Raw genomic sequence first — 24,750 nt, 5'->3', positions numbered from 1 at the left:
AATAAATATTCATGCATATATGGAATATAATTGGCTGCATTACAATCTCTAGTACTTCCACTTTCACTGTCTCCTCCCTTCTCCTGCTTCTCTTCCTCAAAGGTCTTTCTTCTACTCATTTATTTTATTTTTTAATTGGTGCTTTATGGATATACATACAAGGTGAAATTCATTATGGTGTATTCATATATGTACACGGAATAATTTGGTCAATTTCATCTTCAGCTCTTCCCGTTTCCGGTCCTTCTTTTACCCTTATGATTCTGATTTAAGAGAAGTAGGAGATTTCCTTTACTCAAAATTTAGGACTAGCTTCCATCACTGTATCTTGTGTTACTTTTTTGTTCTTTATTAGAAATAAAGGAAATAGAGTTGGATGGTTTGCTCTGATACAGGATAGTTTGTCTATAATATGTGATATTACAAACATGCCAGTGATGTTAAAAATATCTAAAGAAAGCTCTTTTAGGTTGACTTTATCAGAAATCTATCTATCTTTTTGGTTCTACCAAGAAAATAGCTCTGGGAATAACTTATTAGTTAAATTGCTTTAATTTGTTTAATTTTTTTAGTGCATTTTTTACTTTTTTCTTGTATTTCACTTAGCTTTAAAAAAAAACTTTTACTAATTCTTAATTTGCTTCTTTTTTTTTCCACTGAATAATAAATGTATTAAACCGTTTTGGTGGCACATTCCTATAATCCCAGCAGTTCGGGAGGTTGAAGCAGGAGGATCACAGGTTGAAAGTCAGCCTCAGCAACTAGGGAGGCCCTAAGCAACTTAGCAAGAACCTGTCTCAAAATTAAACACAAACAAACAAATAAACAAATAGAAATATAGAAAAAGTGCCCCTGAGTTCAATCCCTGGTACCAAAAAAAAAAAAAAAAAAAAAACCCAAACCCCAAACAAAAAAAAAAACCCCACAAGAAAAGAAATGTATTAAAAAATCCATTAATTTCCTAGGATCACGTATTGTGGCCCTCACATTTCTGCGCCGTATTCAAGTTTATATATGAAGTGCTTTTATAGTCTTGAACACCTTAATGGTATGTGAAGGGATTTTGGTTTACTTGCTGAGACTAGGATTATAGAGGAGCGCTTTTCTCTTGTCCGTGTGGTTAAGATTTTACTTATATTTTGGTCTTGTTCTATTTTTGGCTATGAATTTCTAATTGTGCTATTTTCATTAGACAGTTCAACGTAGGACATTAACTTCTTATGAAAGGAGTCAATGAGGATCAAATAAGCAAAAGGCAGTGGCTCTGTGCTTTTAGGGAAGGCAAGAAGTAAGACGTTCAGCCAACTTTTACTGACCACGTGTTAAGTGCCAGGCACTTGGCAAGGCAACGGGCAGTGGGGAGCGATAAGCTTCCTCCTGTGTGTTCAGGATGCCTACAGGAAGGGAGCCGATGATGCTAATGATGCTCTCGTGAATTAGAAATTGTGTTCATGGACTTTGGACTTTCTGCGTATCACACGGTTGCAACACATCCCGTGGGATTGCTAAACTGGAAGTCTGGGTTTTCCTCATGAATGGGATAATTGCACAATGGAAGGCTTCCTTGTTTTCCACTTGCTTTAAAATCAGGGAACTATAAAAATGTATTATGCTCTCACACACAATACACAAGACTGATCTGTAATAACCCACACATTTTCTGTACCAGAAGCACACAGAACCCAAAGTGATGATTTACCTTGAAGTTAATAGAGTCTCACTGAAGCTCCTTATGCAGATAAGCCCCTTAAAAGGTTCTGACATTATGTTTATGTGTTCATATTTTTTTGTCAAATTGTGAAGCTTTGAATTTTTTTCCTTGGAGGGGTAAAAAAACAGTTTCCCCTGCCATCTGTATTGCTAGGTAGCAATTTATTTAAACATCAATAGGTAATTTTTTATTGCTTTTCTTTGGAACATTAACATATTTCTGAATAGTCATCAAGTATTCTGCTAACATCTTTATATGTGTTAGTATCTATATGCATTTAGTATGTTTATATTTATGTATGTAGGTAATTAGATGCCAAGATTGCTAACTTTATGTAATTATATGTATACTTAATACTTTCATGTTGGCAGATTACTTACTGTAATCTTAGTTAGTGTCTAACTCCTTGAGAATCTTTCAGGTGTCCTAACATATAGAAACTGGGAGGAAATCCTCAAGAGATTCATTTATTTATACCGATAAAACATGCCATAAGCATTGAAATGTATAGTGTCTGATAAGCCTGAAAGGTCTTCCTTCAAGGCTCACTGTCTTATCAGGGTTGCCTGTCATATTTTCTGTTGGCAAATAATGACCAGCACTTGATAATTCTTCGAGGCCAGACAACTGATCTCAATAGAGAACTCTCGATAGTGAAAGATGAAAGTCCCCGGGGAACAGGGGCTCCCACAGACAGTTGGTCCTTCTTGTATCTCCAGCACCCACCACAGTCCCTGGTGTGCAGCAAATGCTTAACAATGCTTTTTAAATGAATGAAGGAAGAGTGTTGGGAAATCTGTCTAGAATTATAGGAGAAGAGCTGGCATGGCTGACATCTCAGGCAGCCTATTATAAAACACAGAAAGAGCAAGACCCCAGTTTTCATCACTTGGAGAAAACATTGTGATTCAAAAAAGGCTGCTTCTGAGTGTAAGTAGAGACTTCCTGTATTAATGACAAAATTATCATGGCTTCTATCAGGACAACTGAAGTCATACACTACCATTTTATGGATCGAACAATTAAGTAAATACATTAACTATGTAGAAAGGATAGCACCCTTGAAATTGATATCCTCCTGCCTCAGCCTCCAGAGCTGCTGAAATTATATGCATGCCCCACTGTGCTTATTGGGTGACTCCATTTCTTTCCAGAGGCAGACTGGTGGTCAGTATTCAGTACTGGTGTGGGAATTCAGCATTTCTAGAATTCCCTTGTAATTTAGTACCACGAGGACAGTATTTGGATGGACTTTTCCAAACTTTAAAAATATGTACATGTTGCTTCTTTCTTTTCTTTCTTCCCCTGAAGAAAAGCAAGCTAGCAATTTATATTCCCTTTTTCACCCACCCTCTTCCTGCCCTATCTTCACCGCTCCCCACCAAAGAAGTAAACATGTGGTTTGAATTCAAAATATCAATGGTATGAAAGCAATTAGCATTTAATATCATTTACCTCCTGCACATATGGTGGATGGTTCAGCTGCTAGAATTTCAATGCAGGACTTCTTCAAAATCTAGGAGAAGAAATAAAAAAGTCAATGTCTAGCATAATTTGTTAAGAGATAACTGAGATACAGATAGGAAAATTCAAAGCCTTTAGAAGCAGCAGTAGGTGTAAGGGAGGGTAATATCTTTACTAGTATCATCAACACCAAACATTAATGTGCCAGATTGTGTTAGATGCTGTTGGGTGTCCTATAAGAATTATGAATACGAATTATCAGCAACTGGGAGCAGTTGCACATGTCTGTAACCCCAGCAGCCGGGAGGCTGAGGCAGGAGGATGGTGAGTTCAAAGCCAGCCTCAGCAATTTAGCAAGGCCCTAAGCAACTCAGTGAGACCCTGTCTCAAAATAAAATACAAAAAAAGGACTGGGGATGTGGTTCAGTGGTTAAGTGCCTCTGGGTTCAATCCCTGGTACCAAAAAAAAAAAGAAAAAGAAAAGAAAAGAAAAAAGAAAGAAAGAAAGAAAAGGAGAGATAGAAAAAAAGAGAGAATCATCAGTAGAGGCTTGATAAAGAGTTCTTGAAACGTGATGTACACTTGACATGATAAATGACAATGGCCAGTTATGTGGTGGGAGCGAGGGTAAGGAGACACATAGTGGGAGCCCTGAAGCTCTTGGGGAAGATAGTTTGAGCAGGTACATTTCTAAGGGCTTCATGGAAAAAGTGGGAACTGAGGGTGGAGAGGAGATGGAGAGGGGTGGGCAAGGGCATGTTAGGGTCCAGGTTGGGAATGGCAGGAGTGGAAGTGAGAAAGTAGAAATGCACAGACCCCTTCAGCTACCACAAAAAGAGCTTGAAAAGTAGAAATAAAAGAGTGATAATAGATAAGGCTGGAGGGCTAAGGTGTGGATGACCAACTGTCCCTAGGTGCTGCACAGATTACTCTTCTTTTGTAAGAAAAATCTGGAAAGAGGATGTGGCAGAGGGCTGTGCCCCACTCTTCAAGAGGACCTGAGCCTTAGTTAAGTGGAAATGTACTCTACTCTGGAAATGAGCCTTGCAGGGTTCACTGGGAGTCTGATGAACCCAACGACCACACAGGGAATTAGTAATGAAGACTTCTGGCCAGAGCAGGGCATTTGCCCGGTTGGACTTCTCTCTACTAGTTATGAATCCTGCCTCTTGTTGAATACAGATCCTAAAATTTGAACCAAATATTTTAAACAAGTATGGAACATTGAGCTAATTTGCTAACCAAATGTGATATCATTTCTGGGGGCTTACTACTTTGAAATTGGAGATGGTTCAGGGGGCTGGAGGAAACCATTTTTTTTTTTCTATTCATGAAAAGACATTTGTTAAAGCAACTAATGATGTAATTATAAAATTTAAACTGTAAAAGAAGAAACCATCTTTTTGCACTGGGGAATGTCTATTTATTTGCATTGATACATTTAGTTAGATATGTTTCTTGTTCCAACTTAAGCAACACATACATCACAAGACACAATAAAATAAAGATGCAATAAATTATAATGGGGGAATGGATTCAAGGGCAAACAGGAGAAAGATGATACAGTGAGTGAGAAAAGCACACAAAAAATATGCTCTGAGGAGTTTATTTCCTGGCTAGGAGTGGACTTAATTCCAAGCTTTCTAGTAGCAAGTGAAAAAGTCAGACATTTATGAGTGTTTCAATCTGTGGAATAAAAACCATTTCTCAGAAGAGCTAATATTTACCCATTCCAGAGAGAAATCTGGGCGTCCTCATAGAGAAGCATTGTGAAAGGAAATGAAGAAATAAGCTTAAGAAAAATCTTTATCTGATGCTTAAATGATAAAATATTAAAAGTTATTCCAACAGGTTCCTTTACAACCATGTCCTTTAGGTAACTCTGTATATCTAAGTCATGCAAAGCAGCATTTCTTTTTTTGGCATTTCTAGAATTCACTCTGTACAATTCCATGGCATTTTAGTACTTTGCTTCCCCTATCTGTTTACAAATTCTATAGTTGGGAGCTGTTCCCTGAGCTTGTGCTTTACTTCCTGGCCTCTGGCTCACCAACCCCCTACCCTCCAGACACAGGTGCAACCTTGGTACCTCCACTGGCCCCTAAGCCTTACTGACCACAGCAGGAAGCGAGTGTTCCAGACTCTTGTATCCCTCGTGCATCTCTGTTGGAGTCTGTGGTCCTCACACATCTGGCTCTGGGCACCTGGAGTCAACAGTGAGCTCTGGCTTTCTCTTCATTTTCAGTCTGACTTGGCATCAGGGACCCCAAAGACACATGCAGGGCACCCATTTTTCCCTGCTGGCTTTTCCATCCTCCCTTTCTTGTGGTCCATCTGCCTTTCTGGACTCATGCCTTCAGTAATGTCCCATGACTGGGGCTTGCCTGGATCCTGAGGCACAGTGACTTGTATCCAAAATGACAGCTGCTGCACCTGGATGTGAGGATCTCCCCCATCTCCAGTTTTCTGCCATCGGGCTCTTAGTGCCTCATGGGCCATCTCAGCCAGTGGTTTCCATGATTGAGGGAAACTGTCACCCCTCTTGACATGTCCTCAGGCATGAGTGTCCAAACAGGCCACATTTGAAGAATTAACTCGGAGGCAAAACCTTGGTAAATAGTGGCATTAGAACAACATGAAGCTATTTTTTGACATTTTAAATAAAATTCCTCAGGCAATGGACATCTCCTAATAAGTTATTTTATCACCCACAACTTAAAGATTTCAAAACAGTCCAAGAATAAGAACTAAACAATCGGATTTATCCTGTCTCCATTTCCCAAGACACATATATAAAATTTCCATGTACATAAGTTTCTGGATTTGGATCAATGTTTTTGAACCAACTCTAACATCTAACCAGGGATCAGTAAAAGAAACACCAGTGAATCTTTGACCACTAAGACACACTAACAAGAGTCTGTCAAAACATACATATGCTATATTATTCTCTCAAAGTGTGTGCAATTAGCTGATAAATCTAAGGAGTGCATCAAGGGCCAAAAAATGTCAGCCAAGTGCTGTGATTCAATCAAGTAAAAACATAGCTTTCCCAATCTTAATTTAAAACATCTGGAAGGGATGCATTACAGCCAATAGAGTAAAATTTATCAGTGAGGGAGATGGGCAGGATTTGTCTGGGATGATGACTTCTATTTGTTTCAAATATCTGCTTCCAAAAAGTAGGAAGTCATAATGGTACTAAGTGGATTTGGGGGGTTCCCTTGATTATTAGCAGCCCAGTCACAGGGTAATTAGTCTGTCTGAACTATAGTAGACAGCAGATCAGTGTAGGGACTGCAGGCTTATAGGGCAGTGAGGAGGTAGAGGCTTCCTCCCCTGCCCCGGGCAACAGTAGCTGTGGAGGAGGTGAAGACACAGCTCCCGGAATCGCTAAAGGGAAATCACTAGATGAAAAGAGACTCACACAGGGTTGGGGTGACATCAAGATAAAGTATAATTGGTTCATATAATAGACCAGGCCAATACTACCACAGGCTTCAGATATGATCTCACGTGAGGAGTTGGGTCTTGGCTGTGATCCTACACTTACCTGATCCAGGCTCCTTGATGATTCTTTGAACTTTTTGAACCCCAATTTTGGGAAGCAATTGAGCACACTGAATACTAGTCTGGAATCAAATTTCTTGGGCTTGAGCAGTGTAAACTTGGGCAAGCCCCATGATTTCTCTGAATCTCTTTCCTCATCTGTAAGAGTGGGATCATGATATACTACCAAAAGCTTAAGCATAAAGTTACTAGGCTGGGAAGATTAAATAAGATCATGCAGGCAGAGCATAGCACAGTGCCTGGAACCTGGTTATGTGCTTGATGAATGTGAGTTATTATTACCAAGAACTTGGGCTCCAGAGATAGAGAAGAGATTTGAGCTCTGAATGTATTTATATTGAGATCCAAGCCCTACCACTTACTGGCCATTGGGCTTGGACAGGTTATTAAATCTCAGAATCTCATCCATAAAACTGAATAAGGAAAACATGACTTCAAAGGGTTGCATGATGGTTCAATGAAATAAGAGACGTGCATGCAGAGATATTGAGTTTGTAAAATCAATTGAACTTAGGTAATAAAACTCATGGGGGACTGGAGGTGAGGCAGAGTGAGATCAAGGCAAGCTATAAGGTTTTTGTCTTATAGACAGAAGACAAAATTGATCGCTCAACAGATAATCCATGTTAAACTATTTTCCAACCCTTTGGCCACCAGCTGGCCTGTGTACTTTGTGAAAATAAGACACCAAGAAATGTGTTCTGAACAACCTTGGTAAAAAGCCTACAGGAGGACATCTGACACATATTCAAAGAATGGTAGCTGTGTGTCATTACCTACCACTGCTGCTACAACCCTTGGGCAGGAACCACAGTTCATATATGTTTCTGCTCTGTCACTCACTGGAGCCTCATGCTTAATCATATAGTGGAGACTGAATCCATGTTAAACTATTTTCCTGCCAACTTTTGGATAGATTTCAATAAGAAAACAGATGAAAAAGCAGGCTTAAATCCATAAAGAACTAAACACAATGTGTTGTTACTGGTAGGGTTACTTTCGAGAACCTTCTTGAATTATTGGGGGAGCAAGAGAGGTAGCAGCTGGAAAAGGACTTTGCCGAGTTCAAAGAGCTGTTTAATATGTTTAAGTGAAATCCATTGTGGACCAGTCCAGGTTGTATAAAAGAATTTGCTCTCTTTGGAGTCTAAAAATCTAATGTCCTTTGTTATAAAATTCTCCGTTTCTGCAGAGATTTCTCAAGAATCCTTAAAGAACACGTGAATATTTGCACAGTTATTAGGAATCTCTGCCTTATGACAGACATGCCTCTTTTCCCCCCCACAAGCAGTCAATCTTTACTTGGCCATTTCCTGTTGTATGGGTTCATCATGGATGATCCTCTTTTTTCCATTCATAGTACAGGGGCCTTTTGCTTTCACATGTTTTCAAAAAGTCTTTTGGAGGATGTTCCTTGATGTCTTCCTTACATGGAGGGGAATGTACTTGTTTTATGAAGTAGGCTGGTTTGAGGATGGTTAGCTATCTGTTGACAGGTTGCATCAATCTAGTTTCCTAAGACAAAAATCCTACTCTTCTCTCTTTGTCATGCTACTACTTCAATATAAACTCTGCCACTAAGTCCTGGTACTCTGACCAGTGCAGTACCACCATGCTTACCTACAATTTAGTATAAACCACTATCCTTCAGAGGACTTCTCATAGTTCAAAATCATATATTTGTTTTTCGGTTGTTTGGTTGTTGTTTTTGTGGATTATGAACTCTACCCGGGCAAGGATTAGATTTGTTTTCACCCACTGCCATAGCCATGATGCCTAACCTGGCACAGGTAGGCATTAAATAAATATTTATTGGATAAATAAATGAATAAATGGCACACTTCCTGCAAGGCTTTCTAAATGGGATTATAGCACATTATGTATTAGCTTCATTTTTTTTTCTTGGAAGTGGAATTAGAAAGTCATCTGAATACAAAATCGTATTCTGCATACTGTAGCGACTGGCTCTTCATGTTAAGCGAGACCATCTTTGGGAACTGCCTTCCTGGGAGGACTGCTTCATCTCCTCCATTTCTTCAATGGCTGATCTCTTCAACAGTCACATTGTAAGTGTATCCTTTCCCCCTAAGATCTAGGTTGCCCTCTTTTGTAAAAGGCCTTGACCTCTTTACTTGAGAAAAAAATATAGAGTCTGTGTTTGGCAGGTGGGGCTCAGGCTCCTCAGAAGGACCATACCCTCCATCACAGCTGATGGCAGAAAGCACATTGGATAAGCCTGGGGATCACTGCTTTTAGGAACATCCAGGTAGCCTGGGACATAAAAGTGGCTCCTCTACGAATTCAAGATTGTCACTGTTGCTTCTGTGAATTTTGAAATGATTTACTGTATAATTTATTAGTAAAATGTTAGAAAAAAAAGACATATTCACTTTTCCTAATTAAATTCCATTCCACACTTCAAATTCCACTCCACATCTATTGTTCACAATGGCCATTATCCTAAGTTCATGTCAGTTCTACAGAGTCTGACTCTAAAATAGAATTTGAAAATTATCCACACATCTCTCAGGAATTCATACATGGTTTTATGTATGCTAGGACATTATACCAAATAAAGACTCTTACATGCACAAAACACATCATTAAAGGTTATGGGATTTAAAACAATAAAGCTTTGCCTCAGAACATGCAGAAGTTTTTGCTGAGGAAGGATACTCAGCTTTGCTTACACAAATACTGTTCTTCTCTGTTAGTTTCACACACAATGAGCATCTGGTCTGGAGAAGTGAAGGACAAACAAGCTTCTGAAACTGAGGAAATTCATTTTTTTGTTGCCCTCTAAGCTATTTTCCTTTCATATTTTCAGAAGGAAAGCTCAGATAGCTGTGAACTCCAAAACGGGGTTTACTTAGTAAGATGAGCTTGTCCAGCTCCTGTGTGCTGGGGAAGGGAATGGCCTTCTGTGGGAGCTGATTTTATTCTAAAATTCTGCTGTTGCTTTTACAATGGGTCTTACCAGATTCCTAGGTGAAGAAGGAGCTGCACAGGAGTAGGATATGCCCCCTCCGCATCTTTGTACCTGTTCAAGCTATGGAATTTGTATTACTTTGAGGCTTTTAAAAAAGCTGAATAGAAACCAACAGCTTAGGAAAACTGTCTGGCCCGAGTTTCTGCAAAGTCTGAGTCTAATTAATGACTGCTGAGGCAAACGATTTTTTTTTTTTTAAGATTTTCTGCCCTGCTACAGCAACTACAATTGATTCTATTTATATTTTGTATCCAGTCCTGGCAATGTGAATGGAGTCCAGAATGCCATCTTTTCTAGATGAAATCTTGGAAGAGAGAGTCGGTGGGGGGGGGCACTGAGGGGATTTTTACAAGAAACAGAGCCATAGAACTGCCCATCTGTTGTGCAGTGTAGGTCTTCCATGGGTCACGAATATTGTACAGTCCTCTGGGCTGCTTTATAATTAATAAATACGCCATGCGCAGTGCTGGAAATATGACACAGCGGGCAGACTCTGGGATTGCACAATTTAGCATCTGTCCATGAGGAATGGTGGATAGCGTGGCAGGGATCCAAGTGCCAAGCAAGAGATTCTGAGGACGGATGCTACTGATGTTCAAGGCATCCAGAGTCTGTGATGGAGGAGAGACCAGGGCAGGCTCCCTGGAGGAGACTGAGCAGTGCCTTGGAATTGAGATAGCCCTTGAGACTGGATCAGGATGGGGCAAAGGTGCAGGGGTTTCTACTAATGATAAATAAACTTGATTTAAGAGAAAGACTGCTGCTGCTGAAATGTGCCTTCTGTCTTCTAATCCTGCAAAGAGGGTCAGTTCAACACCCAGACACATCTCGGGAATGTGACACGGATTTTGATTGGAGAGAATCCTTTATCAGTTCCCAGTGGGGTCTTGGAAGGGTGGGTGGGAGGCAAGCCTGGCAGACAGACTTTGCCTCTTGTCACAGTTTTTCCTAGGGCCTGGGCCAGAATTTGGTGGGTACATTCCTTCTACCTTCCCATGAGTGAAAGGGAGAAATCAGCATGGGATCCAGTTTTTATAAATAAAAATAAATTGATATATACCATGGAACAGACGTATTCTTCAGTTTTGATGATCTTACAGATTTCATGATAACAAGGATGTTTATGCCAAAGCTTGCAAAAAAATTCTTGCAAATGCTGTTGTGTTTGCTCAATGCTTGCTGTTTATTGTAGATCAAACATGCAGAAAGCTCCATGTGCTGACTCACCCTCTTATTAATAGGAAGCCAAACCAGGATTAAATAGGGCAGGAAAGTGCTCCTAGGTGGAGGTGCTTGGTGCCAGCAACTGGGTTCTCTTTCTCGTAGACAGTGTTCCTGGTTCCAGACACTGCCCTCAAGTGCACACAAAGTGGGGACAGCTGGGAGGAGAAGGCGTCATGGTAATTGGGTCAAGGGTTGGGATTCAAAGCTGCCAACCCATTTCAGTGTTATCTGAACTCAGCTTTCATGCAGATTCCTGTTTCACTGCCCACAGCACTTTAAAAAGGAGACAAAGACACTGGAATCTTTGCTTCATATTTTCATATAAGAGTTGGTGCTAAATTCACCAGTTATGGTCTGTGGAAATTCCCCAAAAAAAGCCACAAAAGGAAGGCAAAGGAATAGCTTCTTCCTTTACAGCTTTATTGGCTTATAGGGCTATGAACTTGCAAACATCCACATTTTTTCCTTAAAGTTTTATCAGTGTATTCTGCAAAAACTACTAAAAATACTCTCATGTCCTCAGAGGCAGAGAGTCCTATGCAAATGTGGAAAGAAAGGTGTTTCTTTTGGTCTGAACATGCCCCTCTGTGATCTCTGTAGCTTTTTCCAGATATGAGAATTTTTATTATATTGGGACATTTTCATTTGCTGAATAGAAATAATATCTTAAGAGAAATGCCTGGCCTAAATGTCTGCCAAAGTCTGAGGCTAATTGTCAAATTGTCACCTTCTCATGATCATGGAAACTTCATCCGGTGAACAGTAGTTGAGATTTTTGGAAGTGCTTTCCATCAGCAGTAAAAGGCAAAGGCTCCCTACCCACCCACTATGCACCCAGACCAGGCTGCAGGGATTCTGGTCTCCTCTCTGAACTTAAGGTATCTACTTTATATCAAGAGCAAATGGTGCTTGTGAGAATCTGATGAGATGATTGTGTAAAATGATTTTCACAGTGCCTGGTATATGATAAAAACTCACTAGCTGGTGGGTTTTGTTATTATTATTATTTTTACCTTTGTAAGGAAACAGAGGCAGGAGAAAGCATGGGCTCTGGAGTCACGGAACTGGGTTCCCACCCTGCTTTCCCCTTTAGAGCTGTGTGCTCTTGGGTGGGCTTTCTAGCTGTAGTTTCTTCACCTGTTAAATGGGGATACAGATATTTACTTCAGGGCATTGGTGGGTTTTATAAATGGAATAATATTAAGTGGGATAAAGGGTCAATTCTTTTATAAAAATATTTTCTAAGCTGTCCACGGACTTTATTTATTTATGTTTGTTTATATGTAGTGCTGAGAATTGAACCCAGTGCCTCACACATGCTAGGCAAGTGCTTTACCACTGAGCTACAACCCCAGCCCAAGCAATAGCACTTTGAAAAATAACCCATTCTATAAATCTGATGTCTAAGTACTTTCGCCTTAGAGGAGAGAAGATTGAGAAATTGTGAAAACACCAAGAAGGCACCAGATTTAAGGCATCAGGAGACTTGAGTTCATCCACCTGGATGACTATCCCTGGATAATCAGCTCCTGGTGATCCAGCGGTGACTTCCCATTTCCTTAGACATGCACAGCTGAGCATCACAGAGAGGGCAGGAACTGTGGAGCCAGACCTGGGTTTAAATTCCCCACTCAACCACTATGTGTGGGCAGACATGGAGGTTTATCCAAACTTTCTGAGGCTCAGTCTCCTCACCTGTACACTGGGGATAGAAATCCTTCTCCTGGGAGTGGCTGGAGAGATACTAGCAGAGGAGCCAGTGGAGAGAGATGCTCAGGAAGTCGGTGCTGTTTCTTCCCATGGGCACAGTCCTGGTGTCCATGGATTCTGAGTGCCTGGGTACTCACCATCCACAGGAAACGTGGATAAGATGCCACAGTCTCCTGAGTCTCGACTGCAGCCATGATTGCTCTGTCATCAGACTGCGTATCTTGCTGTAAGTTCCTGCTGTTCTTCAGGTCAGTTCCACAGCCTTTAGTTGTGTGCTTTTCATCTTCGGTCATTCTCCATCTTCGATACTCCTCTTTCACTCTCTTTTGCACCATCTTAGGACCGCGCTCTGCCACCAACATTGTAGCTATGCTCCTCTCATGGATGGCTTCATTTCATCCTTCAGGTTATCCCTACAAATGAGCTTGGGTTCTCTGTCAACCCCTTACTCCTACTCTCAAAATACTATTTCTTTTAACCATTATTAGTTTTAATTATATATCTTTATATGTATTATAATTTTATACACACACACACACAGTTGTATTTATGTGTCTCTCTCATTAGATCATAAGCTCCACAGGACACAGCCACTATCTGAGTTAGTTGTAACTGAATGGTCAGAAAGGTTTTCAATGCATCTTCGATGGATGAATGAATATTAACCCCTACATCTTCATTTGAGGTTTGAAAATACAATCTCTATGGGCAAAAAAAAAAACCTTTGTAAACCATTTGAGCTTATTAGAAGCTGCTCTGCAACCTTATTTTGAGTAATTAAGCCCAGTTCTATTTGATTATAAGAAAATTACTAGTCGAAAAACAACTTCCATGAGAACAAGCTGGAATAGATGCTTCAGATGGGGCAAAAAATGAGGGTTTTCTTTTCCGTATCCAGAAGAGGAAATGAACCTACTTCTTAAAAATAGTTAGCTGGCTTTTAGGCCATCATTATTTCTGTCTGATTTGAGAAAGATGAGCCCTGCTATGCCTTGTCCCTGTTTCTCTGTCCAAGCAAACCAATTAACAACTGCCATAAACATGGGTTTCAACTACTGGGAGGATCAAAACCACTAGTCTAACTCCCAGATAAACGCTTGCAAGAATGTTATCATTCAGCTAAACGTTTGGAGACTGAAGTCTCAAATTATTTTTTCTTCCCTTTTTGGGGCACTGTTTTGCTCAACTTCTAACACATCCTTGGAGTTATTTCTGTTTGGGAATGAGGGGAGTTTTACAAACATCCGGGGCTCATGTTGAATATGAGAGAGCTGTTAAGATAAAATATTCAAGGACAAGGATTTATGCAGATAAAAAGAATATAATTTTTTTGTAGGAACAAACTCTTGAATGTTAAGCACATGGCTCATAAGAAATCTTAGAAATTAAAAAAAAATGTATAAAAAGATGTACCCCTGTCATCTGAAGGTAGGTCTACTGTCGTCACTACCTGATCGTGCATCTGGTGTCGCCAACCTTCTTCCTATGTATGTATGTAGACACTGCCATTATTCTTCTCCTAAAATATCGTTTGTTGCATGTTAAAAATGTTCCATTACTTTATGAAGGACTAGAAGAGAGGCACTCAAAGGCTCCAGACACAAAGGAATGATATGGAGATAGAAATGCTAATTATGCTGATTTGATCAAAGCATGTTATATATGCGTATTGAAATACCACACTGTACCCCATAAATAAGTACAACTATTACATATAAAGAGGAAAGAAAACTAAAATTTAAAGGTTAGAGTAAAAACCCTTTCAAGACTTTTGCAAATCTGTTCCAATCCAATCAATGTCCAGGTTCCATTATTCCTGAAATATTACTGCTAGCCAGTCAGGTATTATCATTATTGCCTCCTGAAGATGCCTGCTCTTTTCCAGCCTCTGGGAAAGAGGCAGAGGTCATGTCATCTCCCCTCTGGTGCCACCCACCAACACCCCACTGAGCTCTCAGTGAGCTAAGTCTGCCCTACTCTCTCATGAAGACTCCCACCAGAAAAATCCACCTCTGAGCTTCTCGAGGATTTGTGGTTAGCCCCAAGTCCTGCTGTTAATCATATTTTGTATTGTTGGGTTGTTCTTTTATATGTATTGTAGTTCTTGGTACTTATATAACCAAGTGTGCTAACCCTATAAATTATTTGGAGCAAAACGCATAACTGGACCCATATTAGACCTGATTCTTTTCTATGCTTTCAATAATTTCCACTTTCTGGCTAAGGTAGTTTGGGTTTTTGTTCCTTGCCAACTACCACATTTTGAATAGGAAAACCATCATTTGTACACAGTTAAGATAAAAATTTCCAACCTAAAATGGGATTATTTTTCACAGTTCTGAAAACTTATGGTCACATATATCAATGTTCTAAAAGTATACCCTGTGCATTTATTCTTTAAAAATGAGACTTAAAATATGCAGATTCCTTGGATAAACCACCACTGACAGCAATAGAATCTTCTGGGAATAGGGCCTAGGAATTGATATTAATTCTCATGTGATCTTTATGCACATTCAAGAAAGCTTAGAGGATCATATAATGATAGGAAATGGGAGAAAAAAATTATTCCTGTGCCTTGAGTACCTATTATGTGCATGGAGAAATATTAGGTATGTCACCAATAACATTAAAATCCTCCAGCAAGACTATAATGTCAGTTTAAACATCAGCCCCTTTTTTACAAATAAGAAAACAAGTATCCAAGGATCTACAAGTGGTGAGTGCCTGGGTCAGCACTGAGACTCTGGACTGACCAGCTCCCAAATTCTTTCTTCTTGCTCTGCGGTCCACTCTGCTCAAGTTCCTAGCAACCCTTGGAGGCAAAGCAACACTGGAGGCTTCCGAGGTTGCTGGGGGTGGGGGACAGATCTTCAGGCCCCAGCTAATGACCCCTAGATCAAGACCCACTTAAGATATCTTATGAGGACAGTGATCCTCTGAGCTCTGAATTTGCATCCTGGAGTCCTAATTGGGAGCCTGGTGAGTTTTCCCTGATGACTGCAGCATACTTGTCTGGTCACAACCTAAAGGTAGAGGCTGTAGCACCTCTGAACATCATTATAGTTGCAGCATACACACTGGCCTTCCAGCTGAGGGTGTAAAGACCAGCACAGGAGAATGGAAAGAAACATGCACAAAAGGCCAAAGGAAGATCTGGGACATAGTAGATCCAAAGATAATATGGGGGAATGTTCTCTCTAGCAGAAAAACACCAGCCTCAGAAAGAGGGGACAGGGGTATTTGTTGCAGACTGGAGACAGAATGTGCACGCACGTCCACCTCAGAGGAAGACCTCTACTCACGGAGTGTATGATGCCTTGCAGCGCCTGGAAGCCATCATTCACTGGAAACACATGATCCTTACTGTCCGCAATCCGGGCCAGCTGAGAACACAGCAAACACACGAATCACATGGAGCCATGTCAGGAGAGGATGTGGAGAATTTAGGAAAGCTACTGGGTCGAGGGGCCCTACCTATTTCTAGAACCTTGAGGAATGTGAGGCCCTCGGTGGGCTCCGGGGCACCTCTGAAGAGCCTTCAGCAGTAATGAGCTTACCAGGAGCCCCTCTGGAGCAAGACTGAGGGGCAGCTCCAGCCTTTACATTTGTTTTAATACTTTTCTCCTTGGGAGCAGAGGTAAGATTGTCCAGATGGATGAACATTTGGCCTGGGTTGATATATTTATGGATTTGGGGATATGCCATTGGCTCATTTTTCTCCCATTCACCCAAATTCCTGTTGGCAACTTTATTTGAATCAAGCAGACTCAAGTTTCCTTTCAGAGCAACTTTAAAAATAGATTCAGGCTTTGGTGTTGGGTTAGGTCAATGAATGTGGACCCCTGAATTTCACTGAAACTGTTGACAAAGGAATGGACCATTGTATTTTTTAATAACAAAAACTTTAACTGCTCCTGCTTTATCAGAAGACAGAGGGCAAGGAGAAGTTGATCTGAGAGCTTTATCCCAACCTCCATCTTTGTATAGTTTGGGGAGGGCCCCAGTCAGATTCAGTGCTGGCAGGCATGGTTTTAAAAATAGCTCTTACTGTTTTTACCAATTGCAAAAATAACACATACTCATTGTGAAAACTTAGGAAAAACTAAGAGAGTTAACATAAAAAGAAAATAAAAGTTACTCATAATCCTTCTATCTATATCTATCTTTATCAACAATTATATAAACATACATATATAGTTGTTCATACCTTCTCAGTGCAAATGCATACAAATTTATTCTAAAAGTAGCATTTACTATTATCTTCTTTGTAATTCTGTTTTATTTTATTAATAATATAAGCATTTACTTATGCCATTATAACAAAAAGAAATCAGGAACAATGTTGAGGAGCACTTATTTCAGTCATTAGCAAGTTTTCATGATTTAATGAAATGTACTTGTGCATCTTTTGGCCCACTGGTCCAATTATTTCTATATTTTTGTATTGACCATGCATTGTATTTTTTATAGCAAAAAAAATTGTTGTCGTTTTAATTATTCTGAAAAAGGTTTTCAAGTTAATTCAGGTCTGTTTTAACACCTTGGCAATTTAATGTTCACCAAGAAAGCCAACCAAGAAAGATGCTGCTTAAATGGTTCATGTTGAAGACCCCAAGTGTTTCAAAAAGTGATTTCACATTCTTTACACATCCAATAATTCTTTCCTGCTTAGCATTTGTGGAAAAATAACCTATCTAAGGCATTTCTTTCTTGCCAATGCACCCTCTATACTGAATATATGTTCTCTATGAGTCACAAGTTCAGTATGTTCCCACATCTGAGGAAATTCATGAACGTACCTGTGTTTCATTGAAATCTTTGACACCAACACAGTAAACGATTGCACCCAGATCTCGGGATCTGTTAGCCTGGGACAGGGAAACAAAAGACATTAGAAAGGGAAGCAGTGGCAAGAATATTCCTCTTGGATTTGTCAGACTAGATTCAACAATTAGGTATTTATTGAGCACCTATGCCAGGCATTGCACTGGAGAAACGATCTCTGTCCCCAAGAGCTCCCACTCCAGGGAACATCACATTCTAACCTAATGCAAGTAGGGGGAGTGATAACTCCAGCAAAAGGTATTGAGAAAGATCTTCTGAAGTGGAGTCTTGATGAAGGGGTTTGAAAGGCAAGAGGAAGAAAGGAAAACTGCAGGCTAAGATGAGTCATATTAAATATTCTGGGGAAAGAGCATCTTTCCATTCTTTAACAGATTTTTTTGGACACATTTTTCTTTGTAATGGCAGCATAATATCATAAGAGAATGAGACCTTTGGAACCAGATATATCTGAGTTTGATGGTTGACTTTACTTTGTAAAGTGGTTTGGGGTTAAATGAGATAATACAAGCAGAGCTTGTTCCAGAAGGCCTAGAACAATATAGATTCTTGCATAGGTCAGGATTCCCTATGAATAAGGCTTTTTTCATTTCTAAAAAATAATCAGTTTAATGGTAGGTCCATATTTGAATAAGTGAACCCAATTCATTATGTTGTGCTCTCAATAATTAATCATTGAAAGGGCAACATAAAGGCTGGGGTTGTGGCTCAGCAGTAGAGCACTTGCCTAGCATGTGCGAGGCCCTGGGTTCGATCCTCAGCACTACATAAAAATAAATAAAATAAAGGTATTGTGTCCAATTACAAAAAAATATAAATATTTTTTAACAAGAAGAAAGGGCAACATAATGAATAACATTTGGGTTTAGGCTTGATTTTAATATTTGGTTTATTAAAGGCTCTGATATTTGATTTCCAGGTTCTCCCATGTTTCAGAATGAAAACAAAAATTGAAAATCCTTGGCTTATACAGTAGGTACTCAGTGAGTAATCAATAGTGAGCATATAGTAAGTGCTCAATATGTGCTTGTTGATTTGAATTGTGTTATCCTCCCTCCCTCCCCCAATTCTCCAACCTACTTGTGTCTAACACTGAATTCTAGAAGTAACAGAAACACGTTAGAAACATTCCCCGTGTCTTTCAGGATAAAATAAATGTTTAGACTTAGTCTAGCACCCGCCTTATCTGTAACAACTCTGACTGCTCTCCTTTAGCTGGGCTTTCTATAGAATTATCAAGAATGGGAAAGCTTAATTTCTTTATATCTTCTTGAGCTTTATCTTTTTCGTAAAGCTTTCTTCTATTGGCATTGGCATTCCAAATATTTTTCCAAGTCTGTTTGTGCCATACCTAAAATGCCTTTCTACTAACCCCTATTTTAAGCCACTGACACTCATTATTTATTTTATTTTCAGCTCTTCCCTTATGAGGGTTTTTACTTTATTTGGCTATTATTTCTGCATTCCCATCACATAGTTTTGACCTTAGAATATAGAAATGTATCATTTCCCCAATACTCAGGGGTGTCTGTCACATGAACTTGTGTCTTTCCCCATGCTGACCCATCCTCTGTTCCAGTGGGAGGAGGGAGATAATGAAGCCAAACTCTATTTTACGGTGAGACCCCTGAGGGCAGCAACAGCATCTTGCTTACCAGTGTCTCTCGCGTCTAGACAAGAGCTCAACACATGCCAAGCTCTGAATGAGTGAACGAGTACAGACTTCATACTTGCAGAGGGAGCTAAAATTAAACTAAATCGTAGTCAAGAGCTTGAGGCAAGTGTAATACTATGACAAAATCCTTTCCCAGACCCAGCAGTTCTCTTCCCCACTACCTTATCCTTTCCTGTGTTTCTTTCTACCTTGGCCTGAGTGAATCTGTGACATTAATGAGGCTTCATTCAGTACATTCCCACAGCTAACATGTTTCCTTAGCCTATACATAGAGTTCAAGTCCAAAACATGGATGAAAGGCATTTCCTAAGTGTAAATACAACTTTATAATTCCTGAGTAAACCTTTTTTTTTTTTTAAGTTTAATGGAAGCTTCATTTAGAGAATTCCTTCACTTGCTTTGAAGAGTATTTTGAGGAGATAATCAAGGCAAAGAAGATATACAGAAGGAGAGAATACAATGAAATCTGTCACCAATTATTGTTTAACTTTGGCTCTTGGAGTGACAATCTTAAAGGTTAGCACATGTGGACAAGATTGGCTTTTACATATTTTGAGCAATTCTCTCTCTTCCTCCTGTTTTAGTAGAAAATATGAGGAAAAATGGAGGAACAAATGGTACTAATTTTTTTGCTTAAAAGTATGTCAAATAGTATGTCAAAACTGCTAAAGCAATACGATGCCTTTAATAAAGGCACAATGGATATTTTTTTATCCCTCTAAGCACAAAGCAATATGCAAACTTTTGCAAGGGGAAAAACATCTACCATGTGAAAGACATAAAACTTCACTTTAAAAAATGAATTATTATGATTGTTTTTACATCTGAAACTATTTCATTCAGGGGTTTTACAGAGAACATCTATCACTTTGCCTGAGTAAAGAGGCTCATCTCAAAGAGTGCAGCCCATTTCAAAGACAAGCCCTGTTTCAAGAGTTTTGTTTGTTTTATTGGGATGCTGCAGATTGAACCCAGGGCCTCGCACCTGGTAAGCACAAGCTCTACCACTGAGATACCTCCCTGCCCCCAGGTATGTGTTTAGACAAGGCCGGACCATTACTTACCTCCCTCTCTGAATAGAAAAAGAGATCTTCATGGAGTTCCCCATCAGTCAATGCAATGATGACGCTTGCCGTCCTGTACCCTGCTCAAAACAACACAGACCAACTCAGTCATCCTGCCCCTGGGAAACCCCCTCTTAGCCCTGGCATTTGATCTCTTATCATCTCAACCACCTGGAAGTCAATATTGTGAGAAATACTATCCTTTCTTTTGGGACTGGGAAGCAATTCCAGGTTGGAGAAAACTTCATCAGAATAGCCTCAAGGAGGCATAAATTTGATTTCCGTGTTTCTCAGTCCCATCTCTCTAAATAGTCAGACTTGGTGAAATGGTCACTGAATCAATAACTAGCAAGAGCTCCAGTGAACCATGGGTGATTACTTTTTTGTTAGCAATGCATGTGATTGTCACCCAGGCCTCTACCACCGGGCTTACTGGTCCCTCTCACATGCTGTAGTTGACCACATACGCCATCCCTTGAGAACACGGTTTGGCAAAAAGTAATAGGCATCATGATTCACAGGCTGACTGGAAGTGGTATGGCAGCTGGCAAAACTTATTAGAATTCTTTCAGTGTTATTTAGACTTCTAGAAACAATGCTCATGGTTGATTTATACCAGCAAGTTTTGGTGTTCATTCTGGGTCCCTTCTATTTGTTGCAGTTTAAAGTCAAACAGGAAGTGGATACTTCTACAGGCCTAGCAGGAAAAATCCCCACTACAATATTGATTCTTTTTAAAGAGATTTGCTTGAGATAAACAAAGCCTACCCTTGAAAGACAATGTAGTTATAATAGCTCAAATGATAAAAAATTTTATCAGTATTTCTATTGCTAGCCACTCTACTAAGTATATTTTAAGCATTTTTCATCTAAATGAAGAAATGTTTAAACCAAACTAGAAATCTTGATCTTAATATATTCAATCACAGTTAATGAAGAGGCTTGGAGCTCAGAGAAGGACAAGGTAACAAGATTTGACATAAAAATCCAAGACTTTACTAATCCATCCAAGTATTTACTACTTTAATGAACTCAACATGCAAAATTATTCACAGGAATTAAAGACTGTGGTCATAATGGGATCTTAATTATTTTTATGTAATTCTTATTGGCACCCCCAGAACAGTAGAATTTGATCTGGAATGTGCCATTTTCTATGCATTCTTTTTTGGTAATGGAGTGTGTGTTTAAGGATTATAAACAATATCATCCATGTCTTTTGAAACAAAAAATTACTGAGGCATTTTTTTTTTTAGAAACAAACACAGAAATTTTTAAAATATATCTTTATTTATTTATTTTTATGTGGTGCTGAGGATTGAACCCAGGGTGTCACACCTGTGAGGCAAGTGCTCTACCACTGAGCTATAGCCCCAGCCCTAAATATTTCTTAATGGTAATTTATACCACAATCTTACCTTGACTGTTTTCATAATAAATCTGCTCACTGGCCTGAAAAATACATGAACAAGCCATTAGACCTACAACCACTATTTGTCACTCTGAATACCATTTTGGGTGATAGGCTGTGGGCTGGCTATGCAGGCCTGGGCCCAGTCTTGATTCCTTGTGTAATTCACCCAGATATCAATGGGTAATATTCATGTAAAGTTCCTCTAAATCTTAAGCAATACAATTGTAATCATGGGTCAATGTCTTACTTCTCAGAGTCTAGACTTGTACATTGCTAGACAGCAGGAAAATCCCACCTATAATACTGATTTGCTTGAGATAACAAAAGGCTTTAATGTCCTTTAAAGACACTGAAATTCTCTCTCAGTCACTATTGCTGCCATCCAACTAAGATCCCTTTAGGAATTAGGGGACTTGGGTGTGGCATGAGTCATGAGCGACATCAATCACTAGTTAACAAGGCCTTCATCAGTGTCAGCGAAGGAAGAAAGATATTCATTTCCTTAGTTGTTTTGGATATAATTAACCAGTGCAGGGAGAAAAATTGTACCATCTTGCCATTGGGTGTTATTCGGTCGCCTGAAAACATGTGCTTTACCTCATCAGTCATCCCTATGTTGACATTTCATCATTTCTTTATGCCTGGGGTTTAAAATGGTTTTAAAATTACCCTTTCAAATCCTTCATGCATGTAAGTGTCTCCTCCTGGCAGAACCTTCTGGAGTTCTTCTAGGCCTTGACGGATCTGTTCCCTGAAATCCAAAGATACCCTGTTAGTCTTCTAACAACACTGCTTACTTTGCTGTTGAAAGTCTTATGTGCTGGTCATCATATTTCTGTGGCCACTGCTGTATTGCCCCCAAAGTCCCACTAAAACCATCAAGGGAAAGTCTTTATATTACATTATCCATTTAAGGTTGGCCATAGCATAGGATGAGTGAGATTTCAAGGGCTGAGGGAAAGGTCCCTTCAGCAGGAAATTCTGTTTGCTCATGAAAGTTTTCCCTCCCCATAACAGGGACAAAGTTTTCATTTGGTGTTGGAAATGAGTCTTCAAACACAACTGCTCCAGAGGGGACCCAACAACGTACGCAAGGGCAAGTAGTTCATGTGAACCAGATAAAAAGCATGTACCAGGCAGCCAGAGGAAGGCCACGGCAAGGCCAAGGGCAGGAGGGAGAGGCATCCAGAGCAAACTCTGCCACATGCCCGGCTGCGCCAAAGGAAACCATGCAGTCAGCTTTGAAAATAAAGACCCGAGGAATCTATGCTTTCCAGGATGACCAAGAGTGTTTTCTGTGGGCTGGTGCCTGTGTTTTCTTACTCTGGTCCTTCAAGGTGATGGTGGGGGCAGGAGGAGGAAGTGGGACACGGCATGGGAAAGAGTGGGACTGGTACTGGAAAACATGAGTGGTTTGGGATCCAAGTGGAACTGTTGTGGACCATTCTCTCTGGAGTATAAGATGCCCACATTCATATCCCTGGCTTTTAAATCGCTCCACATTGTGCCCAAAATGGCCAGAGAGTGTAATTTATGAAAAAAAAAAAACCATAACCTTGTTCATAAACTGTAAGCCTACGAAAGGGTTTGAAATTGCCTTCCTCCCACTGAGGGCTCTTTAGTGGCAGAGGTGGAGATGCAGTATTTAAATTAGGAAGGGAAGCTCCTTCTGGGTAGGAAAATAACCTAGCATTTATTGAGCATGTGCTATATTCAAAGCACTGCTCAAAGAGTTCTGACTCCACCTTGTGATAACCACTCAAGGTGGGGATTTCTGTATCCAATGTGGGTGAGAAAACCTGGGCTCATAGAGGTTCAGGAGGAGAGCAGAGACTTGAAATCAAATCTGTCTGACCCCAAAAAGGCTTAAAATTACTGCGTGAAGCAGTGTCCCAGACTGGAACAGTGTTGGAGAAGCAGGCGGCTCTCAATAACATCTAAAATCAACCTCATATGAAGAGCAATGGTCTTTTCTAACATCAACTGGGTATTTATGATGTTTCAGGCTCTGTTCTGAACACCTGGAATTTTATTCATCTACTTAAGCATAGAACAGTTCTTTGAAGTAGATACCACTGTAACCTCCATTTCCCAGATAAGGAAACTACATCAGAGAGAGAGGTTAAGAAATTTGTCCAAGGCCTCTCAGCTCACCAGTGGCAGAGGTGGGATTTAATCCCAGAGGTCCTGCTCTCAATTGGTGTGAAAAACTCTATCTTGAATGAATGAATGAATGAATGAATGAATGAAACATTACAGTTCATCCTGATAATGCTTGGGGAGAAATTCCAATGAAAAATCAACCTCATTTGAAAACAGATGTGATGGGAGGCCGCAGGTGAGGCTGGATCACCTGGCTGGAGGAGATTTTAAAAGACAGACGGAAAAGGGCTTAGCTGAGGCCTGTCCCTAGGCTGCAGATCCTTCAATGGTGGAATATTTAAGATGACTTCACTCAGACTTGGGGAAATGTACTGATTGTTGTCTGTTATCTTATCAGTGCTCAGATATTGAACCACATTCCCAGCTGCCCCAGTCAGAACTGGAAGGCTTCCTTGAACCTCTAGGCAGACTCTTCTCTTTCCTATTCTCCAACATTCGCCAGCAGCACATTCCGTTGTTCTACTGCAAACATATCTAGACCGTGGATTGCTTCTCTATCTCTTCTGACAACAACATGGTCTGGGGCATCCTCATCTCATGCTTAGATCACTGGGACTTGCCCTCTTGTCCCCTTTAAAATATACATGGAGTCTTTCTAAAACACACACCAACTCATGCCATTCCCTCCCTTACTCAAAATACTTCAGTAATGGTCCATTATATTTGGGAGCTCTTCCCAAATCCTTCATGGGGCCTTGCAATGTCTACATGGGATGTTTCCTGCCTCCCTGCCCACCTTCATCTTGTACCCCTTTGCCCCTAATTCCTTTGGTCTTCCCATGCTCCTTTCTCTGACAGATCCTTCTCATCAGCAATCACTGCTGCCCAAGAAGCAGTTTATAGGGCTACTACTTATTTTCTCTGTGACGATGGGAATCAAACCGACGGCCTCACATATGTTAGGCAAGCACTGAGCTACTC

At 40.1% G+C, this 24,750-nt stretch overlaps 1 protein-coding gene across 1 annotated transcript in view; it reads right to left on the bottom strand.

Annotated features, from left to right (window-relative positions):
• Positions 1-24,750, bottom strand: part of Antxr1 (ANTXR cell adhesion molecule 1) — a 228,451-nt gene that overhangs the window by 149,471 nt on the left and 54,230 nt on the right. The window contains exons 4-9 of the mRNA XM_027934509.2: positions 22,336-22,417; positions 21,671-21,704; positions 20,253-20,332; positions 17,471-17,539; positions 15,974-16,054; positions 3,167-3,227 (exon numbers count right to left, since the gene is read on the bottom strand). Coding sequence (XP_027790310.1) covers positions 3,167-3,227; positions 15,974-16,054; positions 17,471-17,539; positions 20,253-20,332; positions 21,671-21,704; positions 22,336-22,417 — 407 coding nt within the window. The remainder of the gene's footprint in view (positions 1-3,166; positions 3,228-15,973; positions 16,055-17,470; positions 17,540-20,252; positions 20,333-21,670; positions 21,705-22,335; positions 22,418-24,750) is intronic.

The sequence above is a fragment of the Marmota flaviventris genome, chromosome 14 (genome assembly GCF_047511675.1).
Source record: "Marmota flaviventris isolate mMarFla1 chromosome 14, mMarFla1.hap1, whole genome shotgun sequence".
NCBI lineage: Eukaryota > Metazoa > Chordata > Mammalia > Rodentia > Sciuridae > Marmota > Marmota flaviventris.
This window is presented reverse-complemented; position numbering and strand designations above follow the sequence as displayed.